Source organism: Scyliorhinus torazame, chromosome 3, assembly GCF_047496885.1.
Source record: "Scyliorhinus torazame isolate Kashiwa2021f chromosome 3, sScyTor2.1, whole genome shotgun sequence".
NCBI lineage: Eukaryota > Metazoa > Chordata > Chondrichthyes > Carcharhiniformes > Scyliorhinidae > Scyliorhinus > Scyliorhinus torazame.
In genome coordinates, this window is record NC_092709.1 from 50,056,479 (window position 1) to 50,081,921 (window position 25,443).

General features: G+C 43.4%; 1 protein-coding gene across 6 annotated transcripts in view; it reads right to left on the minus strand.

Annotated features, from left to right (window-relative positions):
- Positions 1 to 25,443, minus strand: part of abhd18 (abhydrolase domain containing 18) — a 118,563-nt gene that overhangs the window by 18,281 nt on the left and 74,839 nt on the right. For all 6 annotated transcript variants that reach the window (XM_072495668.1, XM_072495669.1, XM_072495672.1 and 3 more), the window contains 4 exons: positions 22,440 to 22,578; positions 20,178 to 20,267; positions 10,900 to 11,001; positions 1,604 to 1,979 (listed from right to left, as the gene is read on the minus strand). In XM_072495668.1, the coding sequence (XP_072351769.1) occupies positions 1,604 to 1,979; positions 10,900 to 11,001; positions 20,178 to 20,267; positions 22,440 to 22,578 (707 nt within the window). The remainder of the gene's footprint in view (positions 1 to 1,603; positions 1,980 to 10,899; positions 11,002 to 20,177; positions 20,268 to 22,439; positions 22,579 to 25,443) is intronic.

A 25,443-nucleotide genomic window follows, 5' to 3' on the forward strand; every position in this document is an offset into this window, starting at 1 on the left:
CCGAGGAGGGGACAATGCCCCCCTCTCCCCCCACCTCCTTCCCAAAAGCTTGGCGAAGGTCTGAGAAAAGTACTTAGTCGGCTTCGGGCCCTCCACCCTGTCCGGCAACCCCACGATTATGAGGTTCTGTCTCCTCGACCTGTTCTCCAAGTCATCCACCTTTGCCCTCAGTCTTATTCCTCTTCACCAGCAACATCTCAGCCGATTTGATTACCATGCCGCGACAAGACCGTCTCCACACCCTTCAGCACCCCTCCATGCCCCAGACCTTCATAAATTTAGACATATTTTCACTGATAACTTCCTTATCCCATAGGATGGGCCGGTTTTGCAAACCAAAACCCTGGGAACTGGCTTAAAAAGTGCAAAAACCGAAACCATGGTGGGAGCTGCCTTATATGCGACCTTCTCCTATCTGTTGCCACCAGAAATCCATCCATGGGTAATAGTTTTTTAAATATCAGAGGGATAACAGAAAGCAAAAACTGAGCAACTCAAGTATTGAAGGCAAGCAAAAATGAAATTAAGAAGGCTAAGAGAATAGGAAAATGGATTTAATAAGGGATTATTATAAGCATGTAAGTAAAAGGATATTCAAAGAAAACATGTGACTACTTGCGATGAAGCGAGTCTTGTATTCGAGAGTCAGGGAATGGCAGGAATACTTGCATACAATTATCAGAGAAAGATTAAAGTGGAATTGTAAAAGGACCCAAGTGTTGTGGAAGATTTAAAACCTGTTAAAAATCAAAAGGAAGCTATTAAAAAGGTTGTGCGATTTAAAAGTAGAAAAGTTACCTGTTCAGAGAGCATGCATCTCAACATTTCAGGAAGTTGAGAAATACATAGCTAAAGGCTTAAATGCAATTTTCTAAAAGCTTAAGGAATTGAATAAAAGAACAAAATGAGGTAGATGATCAGTCATGATCTGTTTGAACGGTGCAGCAGGCTCAGCAAGCCGAACAGCCTACACCTGATCCTATTTCCTACGTTTACTAACTTTATTCATAACTTGTTTCATCAATTCTTTCCAGGGTTCTTTGCAGCAGCAACTGATGTGGAGATTTCCATGCATATTATCAGCTTTCCAAGTAAGTCAACCACGTTGTCATTCCCCACTTTCAAGACTAGACAATGAATTTGGCAGACTATTCCAAAATAGAATCCATTATTGTTGAGCCAATCCTACTATGACCAAATCAGCAACTTAACCATTGTACCCGGAAAGGAAGAGAAAAGATTCACACAAAGAGCAATCGTTAAAATCTACCAGTTGCCCTCACAGAGGTAAGCCAACGTGATGAATTTACTGAACAAACCATTAGAAAAGCCGAGAGGTTCTTAAATTAGAAAGACAAACCTTCAATTAGGTAGAATGCATCACTTTTTTTTTCCAATTAAGGGGTAATTTAGCGTGGCCAATTCACCTACCCTGCACATCTTTGGGTTGTGGGAGCGAGACCCTCGCAGACACGGGGAGCATGTGCAAACTCCTCACGGACAGGATCAAACCTGGCTCCTCAGTACTGTGAGGCAGCAAGAATGCATCACTTTAGTACATAATGTAAATACAATTTGCATTTCATTGAAAGTTTTAAATTACCTGAGAAATTTCCAATGTGTGTACATTCATCCATGACACCTTTCATGAAGAGTATAGATTCTCGTGCAAGGGAGGCCTGACTGTTTTTCCTCTTCAACGGCTCATGGCTTACAGTGGATGAATACTTGCTCGTATTTGTTGATGACATTTGGTGATTCAGGCAACCAGTGTTCGAGGTACCTTGAAGCAAAATCCCTTGAGTAGAGGCATTTAAGGCAGCTGTGTCAGGACTAAACTGAGAAACCGTTGCAGTCCTCATCGTTTTTCTCTTGGCATGTAAATTTATCATGTCTGTGGTAAGACCATGGTGTTGCAGGTTTTCTAAGCTGGATGGGGAGTTCTTCACAAAATCTTGGCCCATTTTAAAGGAATCCGTCTAAATATCAAATACTTAAAAGTTATAAATAATTTCAAAGCTATTTTGATAAGGATTAAACGCAAACATTTGACTAAGTATTTGTTTAAACTTCTCCCCCACCCCTTACACTTACATATGTGCAGTTGGAACAGAAATCTCAGATGGTGATCAACAAGGACATACCAAGTTAAATTTCTCCATCTCAGCAATGGTAAAGATAATCATAACACTCTTCAATTGAGACTAATGGGCCAGTTCCACATAGAACATCTATGCACAAACATAGCAAAGTGGCAACTTCATTTATTTTTGTATATATAATAGCCAATAACTTTCCCCCATTTGAATATCCATTTTTATCTTTCCTGCAAAGATTTTTTGTTGTTGAGATAATTGAGTACAAGTCATTCTGGCAAGTGACCTTTTCTACAGACATCAGCCCGACAGCCACAAAATAAACAATAGACTGGGTCAGTCAAAATCTGCAACAATGGATGCACAAAAAACCTTTGTGAAGATCATTTTCAGAAGATAGGAAAGTCAGACAATTGTGTTGGGATTCAAATTTAATCCCCTCCAAATTGTGAAAATACTCTCCAGCTAGAGTTCCAACAATTTCTTTCTCCTCACTCCTGGAGTCCTTCTTCACTTCCCAGCTCATGTTTTCTTACCTGTTGCTGTAATGGGAGAGAATGGGAGCTTAGATAGTCTGTTATAAAGCTTCTCAACAGGGTTCAAGTGGTGAAAATGAATATTCTGCCGAGGTTCTTGTTTATTTATCAGGCTCTCCCAATCTTTATACCAAAGGCCTTTTTTCAGAAATTGGACATGATCATTGCGGACTTTGTATGGGCAGGGAAGGTGCCGAGGGTCAGGAGGACCCTGCTATAGGCAGAGGCAGCAGGGAGGGTTATTATTGTGTGGCGAATGTGAATAAGGTGCGGCGATGGTGGGAAGGAGAAGGGGTAGAGTGGGTTAGGATGGAGGAGGAATCTTGTAAGGGGTCTAATTTGAGGGTTATGGTGACGACAGCTTTGCCAATGGCTCAGAGTAGGTATTCAGGAAGCCCGGTGGTGCAGTCCATGGTAAACATATGGGATCAGTCGAGGAGGCATTTAGGGTGGAAAGGATGTCGGTGTTAACGCCACTGTGCGAGAATCATGGGTTTGAGCCGGGAGGGGAGGGATAAATGGTGTATACAGGAGGTGGTGGGAAGTGGGGCTGGCCAAGGTGAGGGATCTGTATTTGAAGGAAGGGTTCACCAGTCTGGAGGAGCTATGGGAGAGGGTAGAGCTGTCGAGGGGGAGTGAGTTCCGGTATCTGCTGGTTAGGGACTTGCGCAAAAGGTTTGGAAGGGGTTCCCTAGGTTGCCGGGATACACCCTGCTGGAGCGACTGCTGCTTCCGGATGTGGAAGGGAGGGAAGAATTGGGGATAGATATATACAAGTATCTAGGGGGCAGGGTGGCGAGCGGGTGATGAAGGTCACGACGAAATGGGAAGGGGAGTTGTGAGGGGAGATCAATTGGGGAATATGGAGTGAGGCACTGCGTAGGGTAAACGGAACCTCATCCTGTGCAAGGATGAGCCTGATACAGTTTAAGGTAGTGCACAGGGTGCATATGACTTGGGCGAGAATGAGTGGGTTCTTTCAGGGGTGGCAGATGAGCGGGAGAGGTGTGGGCGGGGGCCAGCGAATCACGTTCACATTTTTTGGGGTTGCGAAAAATTGGAAAGATTCTGGGCGGGAGTGTTTATGGTCTTAGCCAGGATAGTGGAGGATATTTGGGGTTTCAGAGAAGCCGGAGCTCATGGAGAGGAGGAAGGCCGATGTCATGGCCTTTGCCCCTCTGATTGCATAGCGGCAAATTTTACTGGAGTGGCAGTCGGCATCGCCACCGGGGCTTGGTTGGGTGACTTGTACGACTTCCTGCAGTTGGAGAAGATAAAATATAAAATATGAGTTAAGGGACTCTGCAGGTGGTTTTGAGAAAAGGATGGGGGATGTTTGTGACCGTGTTTGAGGAGCTATATGTCGCTGGGGGGGGGAGGGGCATGGGAAAAATCTGTACAGACATATGAATGCTGGGAAGTATGTTTCCCGAGTGTTTAGGTATTGCAACCTATTTTGATACATGTTTGTAATAAAATACATTTAAAAAAAAAAAAAGCTTCTCAACAGTGGACGCAAATCTAAATTGACGGTCAGCTGCCAAAAGGTGTATTCTAGTAGGGCAAGACCAATCCCTTTAGGTTTTAGCTTTCCCTAAACAGGAACATCCAATGGTGAATATTACTCGATTTAGAAAAGCGCCCAAAGGACAACAAAGTCATCCAATGACATGGTTTTAACGTTCAAGACTGAACTGAAGTAAATAACTATTTTTGATAAGTATATAAAATTAAAACTCATCCAATAGCAGGAGAATGCTTGTAGCATGACACAATGTCATGGAGTCATACAAATGATTTACTTTGATCAGATCCCTTGTTTTACATGGATAAATAGTTTAAAAACAAGCACTAGTTAATTCCCCAGAAATAAATATAGCAAGTCACTTTGGACTCTTCGCAGTTGGTTTCGACTATGTGGAAATTAGAAATGTGCTTTGAAGGGAAATTACAATATTGACTACCTAACTAATCAAGGACATTAATCGGGGAATTAAGATACTGGATCTGGGTTAACTATCTGGAGGAAGGATATGCCTAACAAAGCAACGACAAAGCATAACAATGCACTCCTGGCATATAAACCCGGGGTCATCAGAAACTCTGCTGCCCATGTACAACTCACAGCAAGTCCTGTTCTCCTATCACCCTTTTGCTTGCTGGCCGACATTGGCTCCCAGTCAAGTAATACCTTGATTTTTAAAAATCACATCCTTGTTTTCAAATCCTTTAATGACCTTGCCTCTGTCCATTGCTATAAATCTCCTCCAGCCCTACGACCTTCCGAGATATCGGTGCTCCTCTAATTCTGGCTTTTTGTGCACCACCAGTTTTAATTGCACCATTATTGGCAGGCATGTTATTTAGGCCCCAAGTGCAGAAATACTCAACCTATTTCACTTTCCTCCTTTAGATGCTCCTTAAAACCATTCTCTTTGATCAAACCTCTGGTTATTGGACGTAATGTCGCAGGCTGGTGTTATATTTTGCTTTATAATGCTGCTGTGAAGCAACTTGGAATGTTTCATTACAATAAAGGCATTATATAAATCTAAGTTTAGAGTGGCAATGCAAGTGAGAGGAGACAATGCACTTTTAGAAGCAATAGAGGCATCTTGACATACCTCAGAACAATTGGATAGAGATAAAGGATGTTATAGATTCCTGGTCATGAAGAGATAAACGGCAAAACACATCAAGGGGCATCAAAGTAAACATTTTGAACTTGTTTTTGACAGCTATGTTGGATGATGAAGCGGGGTATCAGGATAGAATTCAAGGCAAAGGGCGGCAATTCCAATCTCACAAGACTAAAAATCAGAATCTCAGGCCTATTTAAGAAGGAGATTTGAAGCTCACTCCCAGTGAGCTTTGCACACTTTCAGTGAGACAGAGAGGACATATCCAGAGTGAGGCACATCGAAGAGTGAGTTTGGGAGCTGGGAATTTGAAGCTAGGTGGGAATTCAAGGCTGGGTGGGGAGAGGTGCTGTTTATCTCTTGATTTGATACTCTCAAATTTCCAGTGAGTGGCCTTGCCCTGCTGCAGGTTACTCCAAGGGAGAGAGCTGATTGTGTGAATAGCAGGTAAGGCAGGCAAGTCCTTAACTTCTTTCCCTTATAATACTTTCTTGGTTTCTAATCTGTAAGGATAGTACAAGGACCAGGAAAAAAGGGCCATAGAGAACTGGATTTAATCTAATAATATAAAGTACTCTCCAAGGTTTAATTTAATTTAAAGAGGTAAACCATGTCAGGAGATCTCAAAGTCTTGGTTTGCTCCTCTTGCTCCATGTGGCAGGCCAGGAACAGTTCCAGTTCCCTGGGTCAGCATGTGTGCGGGAAGTGTCTCCAGCTATAGCTCGAGTTTTAGAGCTGGAGCAGTGGTTGGGGACACAGTGGAGCATCCGCAAGGCAAAGAGTATCGAAGATAGCACCTATAGAGAGGTGGTCACGCCGCAGGCTCAGACTCCATAGGCAGGAAAGGAATGGGTGACCGCCAGACAGAGCGAGAGAGATAGGCAAGTAGTGCAGGAATCTCCTGTGGCCATTCCCCTGCAAAACAGATATATCGTTTTGGATACTGTTCGGGGGAATGATCTCTCAATGGAAAGCAGCAGCAGCCAAACTCGTTGCACCACAGTTGGTTCTGCTGCAGAGGGGAGGGGTTAAAAAGTGTGGGAATGCAATAGGTGTAGGGGACTCAATTGTAAAGGGAATAGACAGGCATTTCTGTGGCCGCAAACGACACTCCAGGATGGTATGTTGCCTCCCTGGTGCTCGGGTCAAGGATGTCTCGGAGCGGGTACAGGACATACTGGAGTAGTGGTGGTACACATCGGTACAAACAACAAGGGAAAAGCAGAATACAGGGAGGTAGGAAGAAAGTTAAGAAATCGGACCTGCTAGTCAGAGTAGAAATGACAGGATCTATCAGATGAATACGTGGCTGAAGAGATGGTGTCAGGGGGAGGGTTTCAGATTCCTGGGGCATTGGGACCAGTTCTGGGGGAGGTGGGACCTGTACAAATTGGATGGGTTACACCAGAGCAGGACTGAGACTGATGTCCTAGGGGGAGAAAGCAGGATTAGGCTGTTGAGTTGGATGATCAGCCATGATCCTGACGAATGGCGGAGCAGGCTTGAAGGGCCAAATGGCCTCTACGTTTCTATGATTAGAATCGTAATGTGGTAATATATATTTCAATACTTTTTTTTCCCCAATAAAGTTATGGATCCACAGCAAGTTACTTATCGTATTTTTGTGACCCATCATCTTAAAAGATTCTAGCTTATGCACAAAGTTAAATCATATAATAAATCCATGATTTTAATCAGAACAATTTTCTCCAGTTTTTGCATTCACAGTAGACAGCATTTCTCAAAGAATTCCCTACAAATTAAATTTAAAATATGGCAGTAAACAGAAGCAATATATCCCAGAGTTAATGAAACAGTCTTGTACCACTGGATTATACAAATGAAGTCACACAGGACGTTCACTGTACCAGGAAAACCCACAGTCGGCAAAATGATTCCGGCTAAACTACAAACTGGATCTAATATAGGAAATATATATACATACAGAAAGCTAATGAACTATTAGACAAAAACATGAACAGTGCATGATCTCAGAATGTCCCAAAGTATTTCTGGAAGTATAATCAGTGTTGTAATTCAGAGACGTGCAGCAACCAATATACATCAAGATCCCACAAACTGCAATGAGATTAGTGAATCTATTGTGTTGCTTAGTGATGTAGATTGAGGGATAAGCATTGACCAGACAAATTAACTTTCTGCACTTCAAATAGTTCTAGGAAATATTTGACAACTGCCTGATTGTGTAGATGAGGCCCCAGTTTAAACTCTCATTTCCTTTGTACCACACTAATGTGTCAGCCGAGATGATGTCCTCAAGTTTCTACAATGGAGCTAGAATCTTGACCTTTTAGCTCTGGGTCAGGATTGCTCCCACTGAGCCAAGGCTGACATCAATAGTCATAATTCACTGTTTACTTTCAATGGTTTCCATTACCAAAATAATTTGTTCGAATTTGTAAGTCAAACATGTACAGGATATACCTCTATACCAAAAAAGAGCTTGAACTACACTAACACTGATGATAAATAGTTACATTTAGTAAATCAGTATACAACAGCTGAACAAATCTCTTCTACCTCTGAAGTAGAAGACAAGTTTGTTTGAAAGGCATCAATATATATTACTTAATAGGACAGAAATTATATTTCCATCATTTTAAGTGGATGGGGTTGTGAATAAAATTCTCAGCTATGTTTACTAGATCAAATAAAAAGGCTTTTGGAATATCTGTCTGGTATAACATCCCCTTAATGGTCATGAAGATTCAGACATTAGGCTCTGCTTCTTTGTGGAGTTAAACATGGCAAAAGACAACCTGACCACATTAGGAGTGCATCCATCTCTCAACCTTGGTTCAATACTCTCCAAAGTTACTGCCAACTCCTCTTAAAGTATTTATTTCTTGGCTCTCAGGCTCCAGGGAAGAGGCAGTATAGCTCAAATACTTCAATTCAAAATATATTGGCCTGAGTAAATTTATAATCAAACAATTTTATGATACAACGCAGGAATGATCAAATGTATCAAGCAAAATAATGAATCTGCTTTTATATCATGTATTATCAATCCAAAGGGCTACAAAAATTGTGTTTTGAAGTTTAATAATTCATTTGGAAAAAGGCACAGCAAATATCTTGTGCACAGCATGGTCTCATACACAATATATTATACTTAGTGCAAAAACAAGCCATCTGTCCCAACTGGTCCATGCTGAAGTCTCTCACAAACCTCCTCCCATTCCTCATCATCTAAACCGATCAGCATAACCTTCCATTCCTTTCTCTCGCTTGTGCCAGGTCACAACAATTCACTGCATAAAGAATTTTCTCCTCATATTGCCCTAGATTTTATTTTGCAAATTACCTTACATCTGGGGTCTCTAGATAATGACCATTCTGCCTCTGGAAACAGTTTCTCCATCAAAGTCTTTCATGATTTCTCTTCACAACAGTCAGGAAAGGCACAGAAGCTTGCTTTCACTTCCAAGTGATTTTATAAGTGTGAACAGTATAGTATAGTAGTGTAGCCACCTGAGTTGGCCACTTCCCGACTTAAAATGGAGAACCGCAAAGGGTGAAGGGAAATTCAGCCAACACAGGCAAAGACTAGCAAATACAGAAATCATGTGTATTGAAACCTGTAAGGAACCAGACAGCACTGAAACCAGCAGCCATCTGCATAGTAATGCAGCAGCCATCTGCATAGTAATGAGCTATTCCAAGGCACAATTGCAACAGTTAAGGTGAATAAAGCCAAGCCAGACTCCTCGGCGCCAGCAGGAGCCTAGACAAAGGGAGGCCAAAGGACATTTAGGGACCACCCAACGATCAGGGAATGACTCCAGTATTGGAGAAATCGATCCAAGTGATCGGAACGCAGTCCAATCACTTGGAACCAGGTACGGGGTCAGCCCCGAAGGGCGGGAAGCCCCTGGGGACTATAAAGTAAAGCCCCCAAGTTCAAATCGTCCTTCTTTGGCAGGGTCACTCAGCACCTTGAACCAACCCTTGACAGTGACCTGCCTGGCTGCCTCCAACCAAGTAAGTCTCAAGTCAATGCTCACTACGAGATAGGCGCTCCAAGCTACCAGTCCATACCAGCTTTTGAATCCTGCAGACTCAGGACCTGAACGAAAGGCCATTTGTTCCCCTGACCTGGTGGGCCAGTCCGAAGCTAAGTATAGGCCTTTTAGTGATAGGAATAGCCTAGAAAGTAGAGTTTATGCATGAGTAGTGATTTATTGTGTATAATAAATGTGTTTTGATTTGAATCTTATTAATTGGTGTGTTGAGTTATTGATCATTACTTGCACTTGAACCTCATGGCGGTATCATAAAGATACCTGGCGACTCTAGAGCAAAGGTTAAACAAACAGAGCAAATTACGATTTAAGAGCCAACCAAAAGTTAGCAACAGTAGAAGGATAAATTATTCAAAGCATTTTTCCAAAATCACTTTTTATATGATTAGAGCTATCAAAGTATTTTGGCTTCACTAGCAAATGCCACCCAATACTCCCTTGTGCGGCACAATGACCAAAAGCATACCTTAAAAGAATATTCTTGCACATTTTTTGACCCATTGCTATTCAGCATCAGATATGGGATAACAGCTAGTCTGAAGTTGTTGGCTTCCCTTAATTGGCAACTTCAGTAGCAAAGTATCCAACAATATAAAAGCTAAGAGTGTACAAGCAAACAACACAAAATACACAGAACATTACACAAATTAACTACTCCCAATGGCTCAATAAATGTATTCATTATGAAAGATATAAAATTAATCTGATATGATACTGGCAGGCAGCTCAATACTTGGCATTGTTGGATGGCATATCTCATGCCTTTTAAAAATGTTGCACATGTTGGCGGAGAGTGTTCAGATGAATGGCAAATGGCGAAAATCTCAAATGATTCATCTACCCATTTCCTTTAAGTACCAAAAGTCATTAATTGCTTCACTGGTTGAGAGATTTCACGGTGACATACAACGTGGATAGAAAAGAATATATTGTGTCTTGGAATTTAGTATTCAGTACAAAAAGGGCAGCACGACGGCACAGTGGTTAGCACTGCTGCCTCATGGCGCCGAGGACTGGGGCTCAATCCCGGTCCCAGGTCACTATCCGTGTGGAGTTTGCACAGTCTCCCCGTGTCTAAGTGGGTCTCATCCCCACAGCCCAAAAAGATGTGCAGGGTAGGTGAATTGGCCATGCTAAATTGCCCCTTAATTGGGAAAAAGAAAGTATTCAGTATTAAAATTAAACCAAGGCGATACCGTTAACAAAATGGCCAAATAATTACATAAATTAGGCATTTCTGATGTTGGAAAGAGAGACCCAAATTACTGGACTCTGACAAAGGGTCATCTGGACTTGAATCATTCGCTCTTTTCTCTCCCTACAGATGCTGCCAGACCTGCTGAGATTTTCCAGCATTTTCTCTTTGGACCCAAATTACTCGTGACTTTAGTTTCAATGAAACATCAGAGAATCAGATTTCAAGGGGGCTGTATCATTCTAGGATCTGGGTCCTCAGATGACATGCCACCATGAAAAATCTTTGAAAGCAGTTTATGTAATTTGAAATAACACAATGTTACAAAGTCAACAAGCATGTTCAGTGAATCAATATGTAGCACTTTTCAAACTAAAACAAACTTACTCCACAGTACTCTAGCAGTCTGATAATTTCTTCTTCATAAACAGTTTCTGCAGCATACTGCTTTTCCAGCTCTCTCCAATTCACAGCTTTGCTTAAAACGCCCTGTGAATAGCATCAGTATTAAGATAAAACAATATTCTGTGTACATATGCTTAATACTTTAGAGGGCTGAAGCTCCATATTTGTACTTCAACAAAGCAATTTCCATTGTTCTCAGGCCAGAGATTTTTGCCTATTTACTATATGCATGATTTGCAAAATTCAGCATTATACCATCAAACATAAAAGTACACCTTTTGGATTGAGAAATGTAAGTAGTTTGCGACAAATATATTACACTTGTAGGAAATGATCTTGGAAGAAAAACCACTAGCTTAAAATTACAAGGTTACCAATTTGTCTTTCTTGCAGATTTCCTTTCCAAAGAAGTTAAAGGAATTCAAATGTGGAAGTTTTTCTGCCAGTCATATGTCAGTCCTTCGCACGAGAGTAATTCAAGCGCAATCCCATTGCCTTGCTTTCTTCTACTGGACTTGTAGCTTCCTATGCTTCAAATACTGATCCAGGTTTTTAAAAAATAAATTTAGAATACCCAATTCTATTTTTCCAATTAAGGGGCAATTTAGCGTGGTCAATCCACCTCTCCTGCACATCTTGGGTTGGGGGGGGGGGGGGGGCGTCAGACCCTCGCAGACACAGGGAGAATGTGCAAACTCCACACAGATGGTGACCCGGGGCCGGGATTGAACCCGGGTCCTCCGCGCCTCGAGGCAGCAGTGCTAACCACTGCACCACCGTGCCGCATTTGTTTCATTAATAAATCAATTCCTCAAGAAGTTTTTCACAGTCCTCTTTGATGTCAACCACACCTCCCACTTCTGTGCTATCAGCAAATCTCAATGTTATGCCCCAAGCTCAAATCCAAATCAACTTTATATGCTGAAAACTAAAGTGAATTCCATACTGTTGCGAAGATCCAGTTCATGGTTCATGTGTTCCGACAATATATTTTTAGTTGTAGGAATTGAAGCTTGATTGTAGAAAAATAGATACGTGCAATTAAAGAAAGCTTGGAACCTTTTATACTTGGTTGGGGCCATGTTGCCTTGAGAGGTTCATAGTTGGAAAAGGAAGAAAACATTTTCAGTAAAGGCAGAATAGAAGAGAGATATGGCTATAAACAGCAGGTGGGCTTACTTAACCAAACAGCTTGGGATGTGATGTCTGGAATGGAAGTCCAAAGAGGTGCTTTTGATTTGGGAGGTATTGAATAAAACCGGAGGGGTTGCAAAAATCATTTTATTTCATCAGATGTCCAGACACCACCATCGCCACTTCTGGTTATATCCTGTCTCACAGCGACAGTGGCATTCGGTCAGAAGGGAGTTGTCCTGAGAGTTTATCATCATCATTTCTGGACCCCATGAAATCTGATGGCATTAGGTCAAACATGGACAAGGAAACGTTTTGCTGGTTACCAGCTATCACCGCCCCCTTAACTGATGAATCAGTACTCCTCCATATAGGAACACCACTTAGAAGAAGCAATGAGGGTGGCTAGGGAAGAGAGTATATTCTGGGTCGGGGGCTGGTGATCAGGGAATCAAGAGGAGGGAAAAACATACTTTACCTCATCCTCACCAACTGACCTGATAGTAGGCAGATGATGATAGTATTGGTAATAATGCAAACACGTAGGCTTTGTGGAGAAGCCCTGTTTTCACACTGAAGATACCACCCATCGCGTTGAGGACCCATTACCATGTTAAATGGGATAGATTTCAAAAAGATTGAGCAACTCAAAACTGGCATCCATGAGGCGCAGTGGGCCATCAGCAACAATCTAGAAGTTCATGGCCCAGCACATCCCCAACTTTACCATTACTATCAAGCCGGGGGGATCAACCCTGGTTCAATCAAGAGTTCACGAAGGCATGCCAAGATCAGCACCAGACCTAAAAATGAGGTGTCAACATTTTGAATCTACAACACAAGCCTATTTCAACTTGTCAAATGCTTGGTCTGTTAGGTCAGCACGGTGGTGCAGTTGTTAGCACAGCTGCCTCATGGCGCCGAGGTCCCAGGTTCGACCCCGGCTCTGGGTGACTGTCCGTGTGGAGTTTGCACATTCGCCCAGTGTTTGGGTGGGTTTTGCCCCCACAACCCAAAGATGTGCAGGGTAGGTGAATTGGCCACGCTAAATTACCCTTTAATTGGAAAAAATGAATTGGGTATTAAAGAAAATGCTCTGTCTGTTGCATGTTGCTTTCACAAAGCTTTTCTGGAACCAATGGATCAGATCCAAGCTCTGCAGTTCTGCCATATCCAATTGTGAATGGTAGTAGACAATTAAACAACTAACTGAAGTAGGAGACGCCACAAATATCCCTATTCTCAATGATGGGGAGCCCAGTCCATCAGTGCAAAAGACAAGGCTGAAGCAGTTGCAACAATCTTCAGCCAGAAGTGCCGACTGGATGATCTATCTCGGCCTCCTCCCGTGGACCCCAGCATCACAGATGCCAGCCTTCAGCCAATTCGATTCACTCCCATGTGATAAGGAAACGGTAATGGCACTAGATTGCAGTGACCAGAACATGATTGAATTTCACTTTCGGTTTGAGGGAGAGGAGAGTGGGTCCGAGACTGTGTTTTTAAACTTAAATAAAAAGGCAATTCTAAGGATATGAAAGCAGAGCTGGTTAAAATTAAATTATTGCTACGGGATAGGTCAATAGAAATGCAGTAGCAAATATTTAAGGAGATATTTCAGAATACACAGAGTAGATACATTCCAACAAATAAGAAAAAGTCCAAGGGTTGGACACACCATCTACGGCATGGTTAACAAGAAAGGTTAAAGATAGTATCAAATTTAAAGAAAAGCATAATCTTGTGCAAAGCTGGTAGGTCAGAAGATTGGACAGAATATAAGGAACAGCAAAAGATGACTAGAAAGATCAATAAGGAGTGAAAAATTACAGTACAAGAGAAAGCTTGCCAGAAATATAAAAACAAATAGCAAGATTTTTTGCTCATCAACTGAGGTGGCAGGCAGCATCCTGGGAGATTGTGCAGATACGGGACTAGAGTGGCAAACTGGTTTCCGCCCCACTTAATGTCAATGCAGATTTTGAAACATTTTATCGGGATCTCTATAGATCGGAGCCCCCGGCAGAGAGTTCGAGGAATTTTCTGGATGGGTCATCCATCCGAGTGGCGGAGAGGGAGAGGCGGGAAGAGTTAGAATCCCCGTTGGACTCAGAGAAAATTCAGAAATATATTGCATTGATGCAGGCAGGTAAATCTCCTGGTCCTGATGGCGCCCTCATTAAGTTTTATATGTAGTTTGCAGAACAGGAAGCAGTGAGCAGGCACAAAAGGGCTTTCAGATTGGCAAGATGTAACAAGTGGTGTGCCACAGGGATCAATGCTGGGACATCGGTTTACAAATTATATAAATGACTTGTATGAAGGGATGGCTGCCAGATTTGCTGCTGACACAAGGACAGGTAGGAAAGTAAGCTGTGAAGAGGACATAATAAGGCTACAAAAAGATTTAGTTGAGCGAGTGGGCAAAGAGGGGGCAGCACGGTAGCATTGTGGGTAGCACAATTGCTTCACAGCCCCAGGGTCCCAGGTTCGATTCCGGCTTGGGTTACGGTCTGTGTGGAGTTTGCACGTTCTCCCCGTGTGTGCGTGGGTTTCCTCCGGGTGCTGTTTTCTTTCAGAGGATCGTGTCTTTGGATGTCTCTTCTGAAAATGGTCGTAGAAGCAGAGTCTTGAATATTTTTACGGCAGAGCTGAATAGATTTTTGGTAAGGGAGTGAGAGGTTATCAGGGGTAGACAGAATGCAAATAGGAGGTTACTATCAGATCAGCCATAATCTTATTAAATGGTGAGGCAGGCTCAGAATGATCTACTACTATTCCTTGTTCATATGGTCATATCTGTGCCAGACAAGTGCCAGGAAATGGCTATCGTCAACAGGAGAGAATCCAACCACCTCTTTGATTTCAATGGCATTGCCATCATTGAATTCTCCACCATCACCATCCTGGGGGGTGACCATTGACCAGAAACTGAACCTGGCCATATAAATACATGTGGCGACAAGAGGAGGTCAGAGGCTGGGAATTCTGCAGGGAATAACTAACCTACTGACTCTCCAATTCTGTCCACCATCTACAACTTGCAAGTCAGGAGTGTGATGGCATATTTTCCACTTGCCTGGATGAGTGCAGCTCCAACAACACTTGAGAAGCTTGACATGATTCAGGACACCTCAGCCTGCTTGACTGACACTTCTCCCACCACCTTCAACATCCACTCCCTCCACTACCAACAGTGGCAGCAGTGTGTACCATCTAGAACATGCACTGCAGCAACTCACCAAGGTTCCTTTGACAGCACATTGAAAACCTCTGACCTCTACCACCCAGAAGGACAAGGGGAGCAAATGCATAGGAACACCATCAACTGCAGATTCCCCTCCAAGCTACACATCATCCTCAATTTCAACTATATCACCATTCCTATAATGCTGTTGCTGGCTCAAAATTCTGGAACTCACTCCTTAGCAGCACAGTAGGTGCATCTACAGTTCATGGACTGCAGTAATTCAAGAAGGCAGCCCATCACCACATTCTCAAGGGCATTTTGGGATGGGCAATAAAATGCTGGCCTAGCCAGTGATGCCCACATCCCATGAGAGGATAAACAAATGATGAAAGAAGAAAATGCATTGTGGATAGTGAGCATTTGCAGCAGTAGCGGTGCCAGGTGATCTGACAATGAATGGCCCATCCAATTGTGTTCAAGTCAGCAAAAATGGGGGCTGGACCAGGGAACCACCTGGATGGGAGACTGCAAATGTTTTACTGGGGACAAGGGAATCAAAAGTGGAGACAAGAGTGCTATTGAGTAGGTTGACATCTGCAAATATAAGACGCCCAAAGGCTGCACAGTTGGAAGTCTGAAATTGCTGTTGTAAGTGACTTGGGAAAGATCTTTTTCCAGAGGTTGACTCAGAGGAAGCAGGGTTGGAAGGGGGGGGGCGGCATGTTGAGTGATGAGGAATATCAGAAAAAAAATTAGAGGTGGCCTAATCTGTGATTCAACTGATGGGAAGAGAGAAGCCATGCAACATGACAAGACCAAGAAGTTGGAGAATGGGTGGGAGAGTTTGTGTGGTGGAAAAGATTAAAGGACAGGAAACAGGAAACTCAAAATAGGGAGAAAACTAAATCACGGTGAAGGTTAAAATCACTAGGGACAAGTCATCAAGTGCAGAGGCTAAGGGAGGAAAGTAGAAAAAGTATATTTGGTGAGCAACTTAGCAAGGAGCTTGGGTAGGTGGCAGAGAGTTTGTAAAAGAGAGGGGAGAGGGATGGAACAAATGAAGTTCTCCGAGGAGAAGAATGTGCCAGAGGAATAAGAGGTACACTGGATAGGAGTGTCAGTGTCATGATGTGCAGGCCCAATGGCATTATAATTTCTTTAAAATTTGTATTTTTGTTTTGAAAAGGGACACCGAAAGTTGGCCAAGCTCAAGGAAGTTTCTAAAAGGTGAATTACAATGAATGTGATTTGGCCACATTCTTGTGGAACATCACATCTGCCTTTGTCAGGACTTACCCAGAACCAGCAAGGATAATAAGGCCTCAGACTTTGTCTTTCAGACTAGCCAGTAACAAAGGAGAACTCAAAAAACTGATTATGCCCAAGGGATGTGCTAAAGACCCTCATCTGTCTCCATTGTATGTTAATAGTTTGTTTTTGAAAGATAATTTATTGGAGGTATTTCATTGGATATATACAAAGACAGAAAGACTCGAGTCAACAATGTAATAACATATCAAACACCAAGAATATACAATCCCTCCTATCACACCCTTTTTAAAAAATCCAATACAACCCTCGACCCCCTTCTTCCCAAGAAAAAACAAGAGAAAAAATTCAAGCCCCCCCTCCTGACGTTTTATTAAGCTTTAAAGAAGTCGATGAACAACTTCCACCTCATGGGGAACCCCTTGTCCATCCTCTATGGCAAACTTAATTTTTTCTAGGGGGAGAATTCTGCCAGGACATTCACTCATGTCCCTACCCTTGGCGATTCTGAATCCCGCCAACTCAGAAAGATCCTCCTCCAGGTTAGCAGGGAGTCAAAGACCACTGCGCCAGCTTCCTTCCCCAGCAGACCACCCAAAAATTGTTACCCACAGCCTCGGTGTTACCTCCACTCCCAAAACCTTTGTCGGTACTTTGGTAATCTCCAACCCCACCCCCCCACCCCCAACCCCAGAACCCCAACAGCCTCAGACCTGCCCAGAACATGTGGGTATGGTTCGCCGGGATCCCAGCACACTGCCTGCTTTGATCTACTTGGGAAGAATAGACTCATCCTAGCCATATGCGCCCTGTGCATCACGTTGTATTGGATTAAGCTTAATCTTGCGCATGCCGAGGAAGCATTAATCCTGCGTAGAGCCTCATTCCAAATCCGCTCCCGCATCGTCCCCCCTTGTTCCTCCTCCCACTTTTGCCGAATTTCCTCCATTGGTGCTTTCTCCTTTTTACTCAGCTCCACATAGATATTAGAGATCATGTCTTTCCCAATCTTGTCCCCAGATAGGAGCCTATCCTGTAGACCTGGAACAAACCCACCTCCTTTCTCAGGAAGGCCCTGATCTGAAGGTATCTGAACCCATTTCCATTTGGTAAACTTCAATTCGCTCCGACAAGACTGCAAATTTCCCTCCCTACAAACAGGCCCTCAAAACACCCCAACCGGTCCCACTCTCAAAACCCAGCGTCTCGCCTCGTCGGACAAATCCGTGGTCGTTACTGATCGGTGCGCTCATTTACATGCCCTCCACCCTGAAGTGCAGCCGACACTGGTTCTATACTCTCAGTGCAAAGACCAGCACCGGATTAGAGGAGCATCTATTTAGCGAGAATGGTAGAGGCAACTCTGGCATGTTTGCTACCCAATAATAGTTCTGTAAATTTGGGAGCACCAGGCCTCCCCTCTGTCTATATCTCTCGAGGAATGCCCTCTTGGTTCGAGGAGTCTTCCCCTCCCTCACAAAGCTTAGGATCATTTTATTCACTTTCCTAAAGAAAGACTTGGGCAAGAAAAGTGGGAGACTCTGAAATGCAAATAAGAATTTCAGCAAGACCAGCATTTTTACAGTCTGATTCTCCCAGTTAGGGACAGTGGCAGCATATCCCATCTCCTAAAGTCCTCCCTCATCCCCTCCACAGGTCTCGTCAAGTTTAACTTATGGAGCTGGGCCAAGCTTCGTACCACATGTATCCCCAAATATCGGAAATCCGACCCCACCAACCAGAATGATAGCTTACACAGACCTCCCTCCTGCTCCCTGGTATTAATTGGAAACACCTCCCTTTTTGCCATATTGAGTTTGTATCCCGAGAAAGTACGAAATTCTCAGAATTCCCATTATCTTGCCGAAGCATCCACTGGGTTTGATATATACACAATAGGAGGTCATGCGTCACTCCTCCGCTCAACACCACTCCATTCCCAGAGGTCCGAAGAGCCATAGTCAATGGCTCGGTCGGAAGGGCAAAGAGTAATGGGAAGAGTGGGCACCCTGCCTCGTCCCACGCTGATTCCAAATCAGATCAGTTACCCTGGCAAGGTCCTACGAGGTATCAGTCCTCTTTTTTTTTTAAAACGGTGTTAAAAAGTCAGCAAGTTGGTTGGTCGACCACTCCACCGGAAGTGCCGCCTCGGAGCCCGCCGCCATCATGCATTCAATCACGCTCGTGGTTGAAAGCGTGACCTTGCACCCCTCACTATTTCGCTGCTTTTCTCCCTTCCGTTCGATCGCTTAAGCAGGTGTACAGTGCCAAATAGCGCTACCTCATGTGGGAGCTACCAAGTACGTGACCGACTACGCCATGGTCGCCACCAGGAGCAGAGTGTCAATGTTTTTTGACCAGAGGAGGTAGAAACTCCTTTGATAACTTGAATGACGATTGTTTTCCATAGTGTCACTTGAATGACGATTGTTTTCCAGTGTATCAATGGCCAATCGTCACATGACCAAAACAAGTTTTGAAACCCTAACCCTAACCCATACTTGCATTTTGCAGCATATGAGCAACATCAAAAGGAATATCACTGCTGAAATCAGGCTACAACAAGCCATAAGGCTTAAAGTTTCAAAGCCTTCTCGATAGTCTTTTTCCAAAATATTCCAAATTTGTTTGTAAAAGGGAGACTGGTCTTCTGGCTATAAGCATTATTAAGGCGGTTTACTCTATCTACTTGCTGCAGATTTCTTATCCCGAAGAAAAAACACAAAATCCTGTCTTTAGTTACCTAGGCTCATCTGAACTTCACTCGAGTGGAAATGTCCCTCTCACTGGAGTCCTACAAACACGTGACTATTAAGTTTTAATATTCATAAAAGTGAAACTTCTTTATTTTACTGCACCTTTCTTGTGTGCATGTGCTGCGTATGAAGTAGGAATAAACTTAGCCAAGAAGTAAGAGAGAATAAATAATGCTCCTGGTTTAAAAATCCTTGAATGTCTGCTGCTAGTGACTTTGTAAAAACTGACCACGCACAAACATGTAGGGTTTGGGACACACCTCAGCCTTACCCAAATTAACCCACACTGACTATGACACAAGGTAGGATAATTAAGAAGTTTAGGTCTGTCTCGCTCCCATGTCTGTAATAATCAGCATAAGAATAGATTGGGGTTTGTAAGGAGGCAACTATGTGTGCCTCAATTAGCCCCTGATTGAATACTGCAAGAAACTGCAGATGTATCCCAGATGCATAAACCAGTTTCAAATAAAGGCAATAAGCATTTAGGAATGAATAGCAATATCAAAACAAATTGTGCCTCTTCCTCCTCCCCCTGGTATTGGGGTGGTAAGGTGGAAGCAGCAGACGAGTGACAATTTAATGTAAAATTCATTGTGTACAGCCTACCAAGTTCAGAGAGCTGTTACAGATTATTTTTTTAAAATGACTTGGCTCAGGGCTTAATATTTCTAATTTAAACTGGAAACCAGATATCAAAAGTTATCAAAGATTTCCATTCTATGTTCAAAAAGGACTGCAGAAAGAATCCATAGTGCAAGTATAACAAAACAAGAAGTTTAATTGAAACAATTAAACTCAAAGCTAGCAGGATTTTTTGAGGAGGTTTAGAAAACCTCCCGCTCAGTCCCTGCACATAATGTTTAAATATTTCTTCATAAACAGCAAATAAGCCAACAGTATTTACTTACTGTAGTAAACACCCCTGAAGCTGTAGACCAAGACAAACAGGGTACCAGCGGTATGGGTTTGGGCCAGTTACTCGCAGCTAATGATGCCATCTGTAAATAAAATATTTAGTCTGTCACTACAATTAATGGAAAGCAATTTTCTCTGGAAGCCACAGGTCAAATTTCTTGCAAGCTAAAACTCAAACTTGCTTATTTTGCTCAAAAGTAGTGCTATAATACCGATTAATATTTAATATATATTCTGTGATGGTCTATATATTTTTGGGGAAAACCCATGTTGTATGTTGGGGTCATGTATCTTTAAGAACTAGGTTTATCTGGAAGATGATGTGTTGTAAAAGTCAATTTGCTTCAGTAACTTATCACGTTACCAAAGTGCCCAGGAGAAAAACAATAAAAAACAAAAGGAGTCAACACAAAGTTAATTCTAGGGATGGCAGGGGTAGTAGATTGTGTGCGCGCAGGAAACATCTCTTTCAAATGTACTGGCCAACAGGGGTTAAAAACCTTGAAAACTGAAGGTCTCTATTAGTGAGTTAGAAATAGTTCCTGAATGCAAACAGTTAAGGAACATCAGAACCCAACCAGAGGTAGCTACGATTAATAGGTTAATTATGCTGGTGTTCAGTTGGGAGTCTACACTGCTGTCGGATGGTTGGAGGAGGTTTGAAGGGACTGCTTTACCGGAAGCGAGCAGAAGGTCTAAGAAATCTCAAATCTTTGAATCAGTATTCAGACCAAGTGATTAGTCTTCCAATTTCTGATGAGTATCGGACTTGAACTTTTGGAGCACAAGCCAAATGGGCTTACAGGAGGAAATTTGATTTAAGAAGTGCGGTTTAGAGTTTAACCGTGCTCATTACACTTTTAATATCTTTAATGTAACTAACCACTTAAGATAAAGTATAGTTATGTTCTTTGATTTTTATATGTAGTAAAATTATTTTATTTAAATAGTGAACCTTGTGACTTAATTCTTTCAGCAAACACAAGGTTTTCAGATTTGAAATTAATAATAATAATATTTATTAGTGTCACAAGTAGGCTTACATTAATACTCCAATTAAATTACTGTGAAAATCTCCTAGTTGCTACACTACGGCACCTGTTCGGGTACACCGAGGGAGAATTCAGAATGTCCAATTCACCTAACAGCACGTCTTTCGGGATTCGTGGGAGGAAACTGGAGCACCCAGAGGAAACCCACGCAGACACGGGGAGAACGTGCAGGCTCCACACAGATGGTGACCCAAGCCAGGAATCGAACCCAGATCCCTGGCGCTGTGAAACAACAGTGCTAACCACTGTGCTACCGGGGAAATTTTACACCAGTCTTTGCCAAGATCATAACAATTCTTTAACTCTTACCGATTTACTAGTATAAATTAACTCTCGTTCTCCATATCACTCTTCCTAACTTTGTCCTGCTTATGTTTGTTCTGCTCACATTTGATACAATAATCATCCCTTTTTTTGTCTATTGCATTTCTGCTCCACCCCTCCAATGTCCATCCCTGTCTAACCATTTCTGTACACTTGTGTCTAGTCGTCCTCTACCTATCCCACCCTCATCTGCCTTTATCCCCTTCGCTCCTCATTCCTTTTCAAACAATCCTATTCCACAATTCCTCACTTTCAGCCTGATGAAACTTTCAGTAAAAAGTTCTAAATCCTTTACACCTGCAATACAAGGTTTTTTTTAAAAAAAATAGTACAGTACAAAATGCTGTTTCATAGTTTTACAAAATCCTGTCAATCAAGTTATTTCAAAAAAGACCAGAGTGCGTGGCAATGAAGAATGAATATTAAATTGGTCTTTTCTATATTCAGAAGCAGGGTACTTTGGCCCGAGGGTAAAGCCAGGAAGCCAGCTGAAGCCTAACCAAGTGAGCAGAGAATCCTGCGCTAAAGCCCAGGAGGAAGTAACCTGAGAAAAATGGAGCAATGAGGGAATGGCAAAACAGACAGAAGGGTGCTAGGATCACCATAGCAAAATCTCCAAATCTAACAGCGGAGTGTATAGGTCAAGAGTGGAGAGGCTGAGTACAAGACGGTCTGGCAATATTGGCCGGGGTGGAGGGATTGACCTCTAGTAACTATATGACTAATAAACTAATCTATAATAAATTTCAGTAAAAGAAATACAAAGCCTAAAATTAAGAATCACTTAGCATAGCAGCATTTTCAATCTTCAAAAATGAACAGATATATCCTACCTGAAGAAAATGGAGTTCAGCAACTTCATAAAATGGTGAAACTTACATGGCCTCCCATTGATATCCCAGTCATTCCAAGAGGTCCATAACCCCCTCTCTCTAGCCAATGAAGGAGAGCTGCAGACTCTAGGACTAGAGCTCCTCCCATCACAAAAAGATCAGAGACATTCCTTAAACTTGACCTCCTGTCCAGAGGGAAAAAAAAGGAACAAGTGAAAACCAGAACTAGTTAACAGCAGCTTTAACATTTTTCCCTTCAAACAATCTTGTTAAATGTACATCATCACTGCAAATAGCAATAGTCCAAGTTACAGCAATCCTTTATTTAAAAGCAAGCCTCTTTCTTGGAGGTACGAACACATCCTGCTGTATGGTTCACAGATTTTCTTTCGTACCTCACCCAAGTAACCATTCTTAATATTAGAGTATAAATGATGAAGCTCAAGGTTAATTGACCCCAAGGGAGGAAAATATTGAAGAGTCCACTCCTTTCCCCATCCAACATCACAGGCTACAGAATGGTGAACAATGGTGGGCTGGCTAGAGGAAACTACCAATTATGTTGTCATGGAAACTACTATTCTATAATGCAGTAATGGAAATATTTCCAATTAAACTCCATCCTATATGGATGCACCAAAATTCAATATGCTGATTTTTATGTAACACTGAACAGGAGGGACAGATTGCGAAATGTGACAGATGAGGTGCCAATCAAGTGGGCTGTTTTAAGGGCGGCATGTGGTTAGCACTGCTGCCTCACGCCGCCGAGGATCCGGGTTGGATCTCGGCTCCGGGACACTGTCCGTGTGGAGTTTGCACATTCTCCACGTGTCTGTGGGACCCACCCCCACAACCCAATACGATGTGTACGTTAGGGGGATTGGCCACACTAAATTGCCCCTTAATTGGGAAAAATAATTGGGTATTCTAAATTAATTTTAAAACAAGTGGGCTGCTTTATTCTGGATGGGGCTGAGCTTCTTCAGCATTTTTGGACCTGCACCCAATCAGATAAGTGCAGAGAATGGCATCACATTCCTGAGTGGAGGACCTGGAGAACAGGTCACAACGGCAGAATTTGCAGATCGTGGGATTGTCTGAGGGCCGGAAGCCAATGGAGTATTTTGCAGAGATGTTCGCCAAGGTTTTTGCATAATCTGTATTCAAGGATCAATTTCTTCATTATGGGGAAGTTGTTGTCAGGGGGTGAGTAAAGTGAATACTCAGCGGTTGTTATCTTGGATCATGCTCAACATTTGGTGGATGTGGTCCTGGAGAAGGGGCCGGTACGGAGGCCAGCGTGGAGGTTGGATGTGAGGCTGCTGACAGATCCGGATTGGTGTATAAAGATTGGAACGATGATCGATGACTATGGGAGGCTCAACAGGAACAGGTGGTCTCGCCACCAATTATGTGGAAGGCGGTGAAGGCAATGGTAGGGACAAGAACATCTTGTTTAATGCTCAGCTGTACAGGGAGGCAAGAGAGGAGCGGCAGCTGGAGGAAATTCTGGAGGTGGATGGGAAGTATGCGGAGGATCCCACTCCAGACCCCTGGTGAGGAGAAAGTAACTGCAGGCACGGTTTGACCCTCTGTCCACAGGGAATGCGGTTCGGCAGTTAAGGCACGCAAAGGGGGTGTCCACAGGGAATGCGGTTCGGCAGTTAAGGCAGGCAAAGGGGGTAGTGTATGAATATGGGGAGAAGGCCAGTCATTTGCTGGCATGCCAGCTGCTCTGGCGGGCGGCTGCACGCGAGTTTGTTCGGGTCAAGGGAATTGGTTGTGGCGCCAGAACAGGTGAACAAGGCATTTGAGGAGTTTAATAAAGAGTTGTATAGGTCGGAGCCCCCAGGAGACAAATCGGATTAGGGGGGGGGGGGGGGGGGGGGGGTTGGAGTGTAAGGTAAGATAGCAAGGATAAGGAAGATGGTGCTTCAAAGAAGGCGGCAGTCAGGGGGTCTGGCCTTTCCAAACCTGTTGTATTATTGGTTGGCGAATGCTGAGAAGGTGTTGAGTTGGGGTAAGGAGCAGGAGGCTTTTTGTGTTAAGGTGAAGACTCTTGTAAAGGGGTCAGGGTTGCAGGCACTGGCAATGGCGCTGCTCCCATTCACCTCAGGGAAGTATTTGTGGCGTCCGGTGGTGGTGGCGGCCACATTGAAGATATGGAGGCAATTTCGGTAGCACTTTAGGTTAGGGGCGGGTCGACGTTGATGCAGATCCGAGGGAATCATGGGTTTGAGCCGGCGAGATTGGATGCTAGGTTTTGGGGATGTAATTGAAGTTTTTATTTCTTGAAGGGCAGTTCGCAAGTTTGGAGGAACTGATGGAGACGGTTGAGATTCACGGGGGGGGGGGGGCTTTTAAGTATATGCAGATGCGCGACTTTGCAAAGAAGGTTTATCTAATTTATATGGTGGTGCCGCCTTCTTCGTTGTTGGAGGGGCTGTTATTAGTGATATGGGGGTGGGGGTCATCCCAGTGATTTATGGGAAGATGTTGGAGGGTGATAGGGTGTCGTTTGAGGGGGTCGAGGCCAAGTGGAGGAAGAGCTGGGGATAGCACTGGAAGAGGGGTTGTGGTTTGAGGTGCTGTGGAGAGTGAACGCCTCAACCTCGTGTGCAAAGCTGGGGCTTATACAGCTAATGGTGGTGCTTAGGGCGCGCTTGATGAAGTCGAGGATGGGCCGGTTATTTGAGAGGGTGGGGGGATGAAGGACATTTGTGAGCAGTGTGGGAGGGGTCTGGCCAATCACGTACACATATTCTGCTCCTGCCCGAAGTTGGACAGATTTTGGAGGTGGTGGTTTTAGCACCATGTCAGGGATCTTGCACGTGGATCTGGAGGCCAGTCCCCCGGGGTCCATATTCCGGGTGTCAGGCTTGCCAATGCTGCAGACAGGAGCGCTGGCAGATGTTTTAGCCTTCGCTGCGCTGATTGCTCACAGGTGGGTCCTGTTGAGGTGGAGGTCAGCTTCTCCACTCTGTGCCTTGGGTGGCTGGGGGATTTGATGGAGTTCCTGTTTTTGCAGACGGTCAAGTTTATTTTGA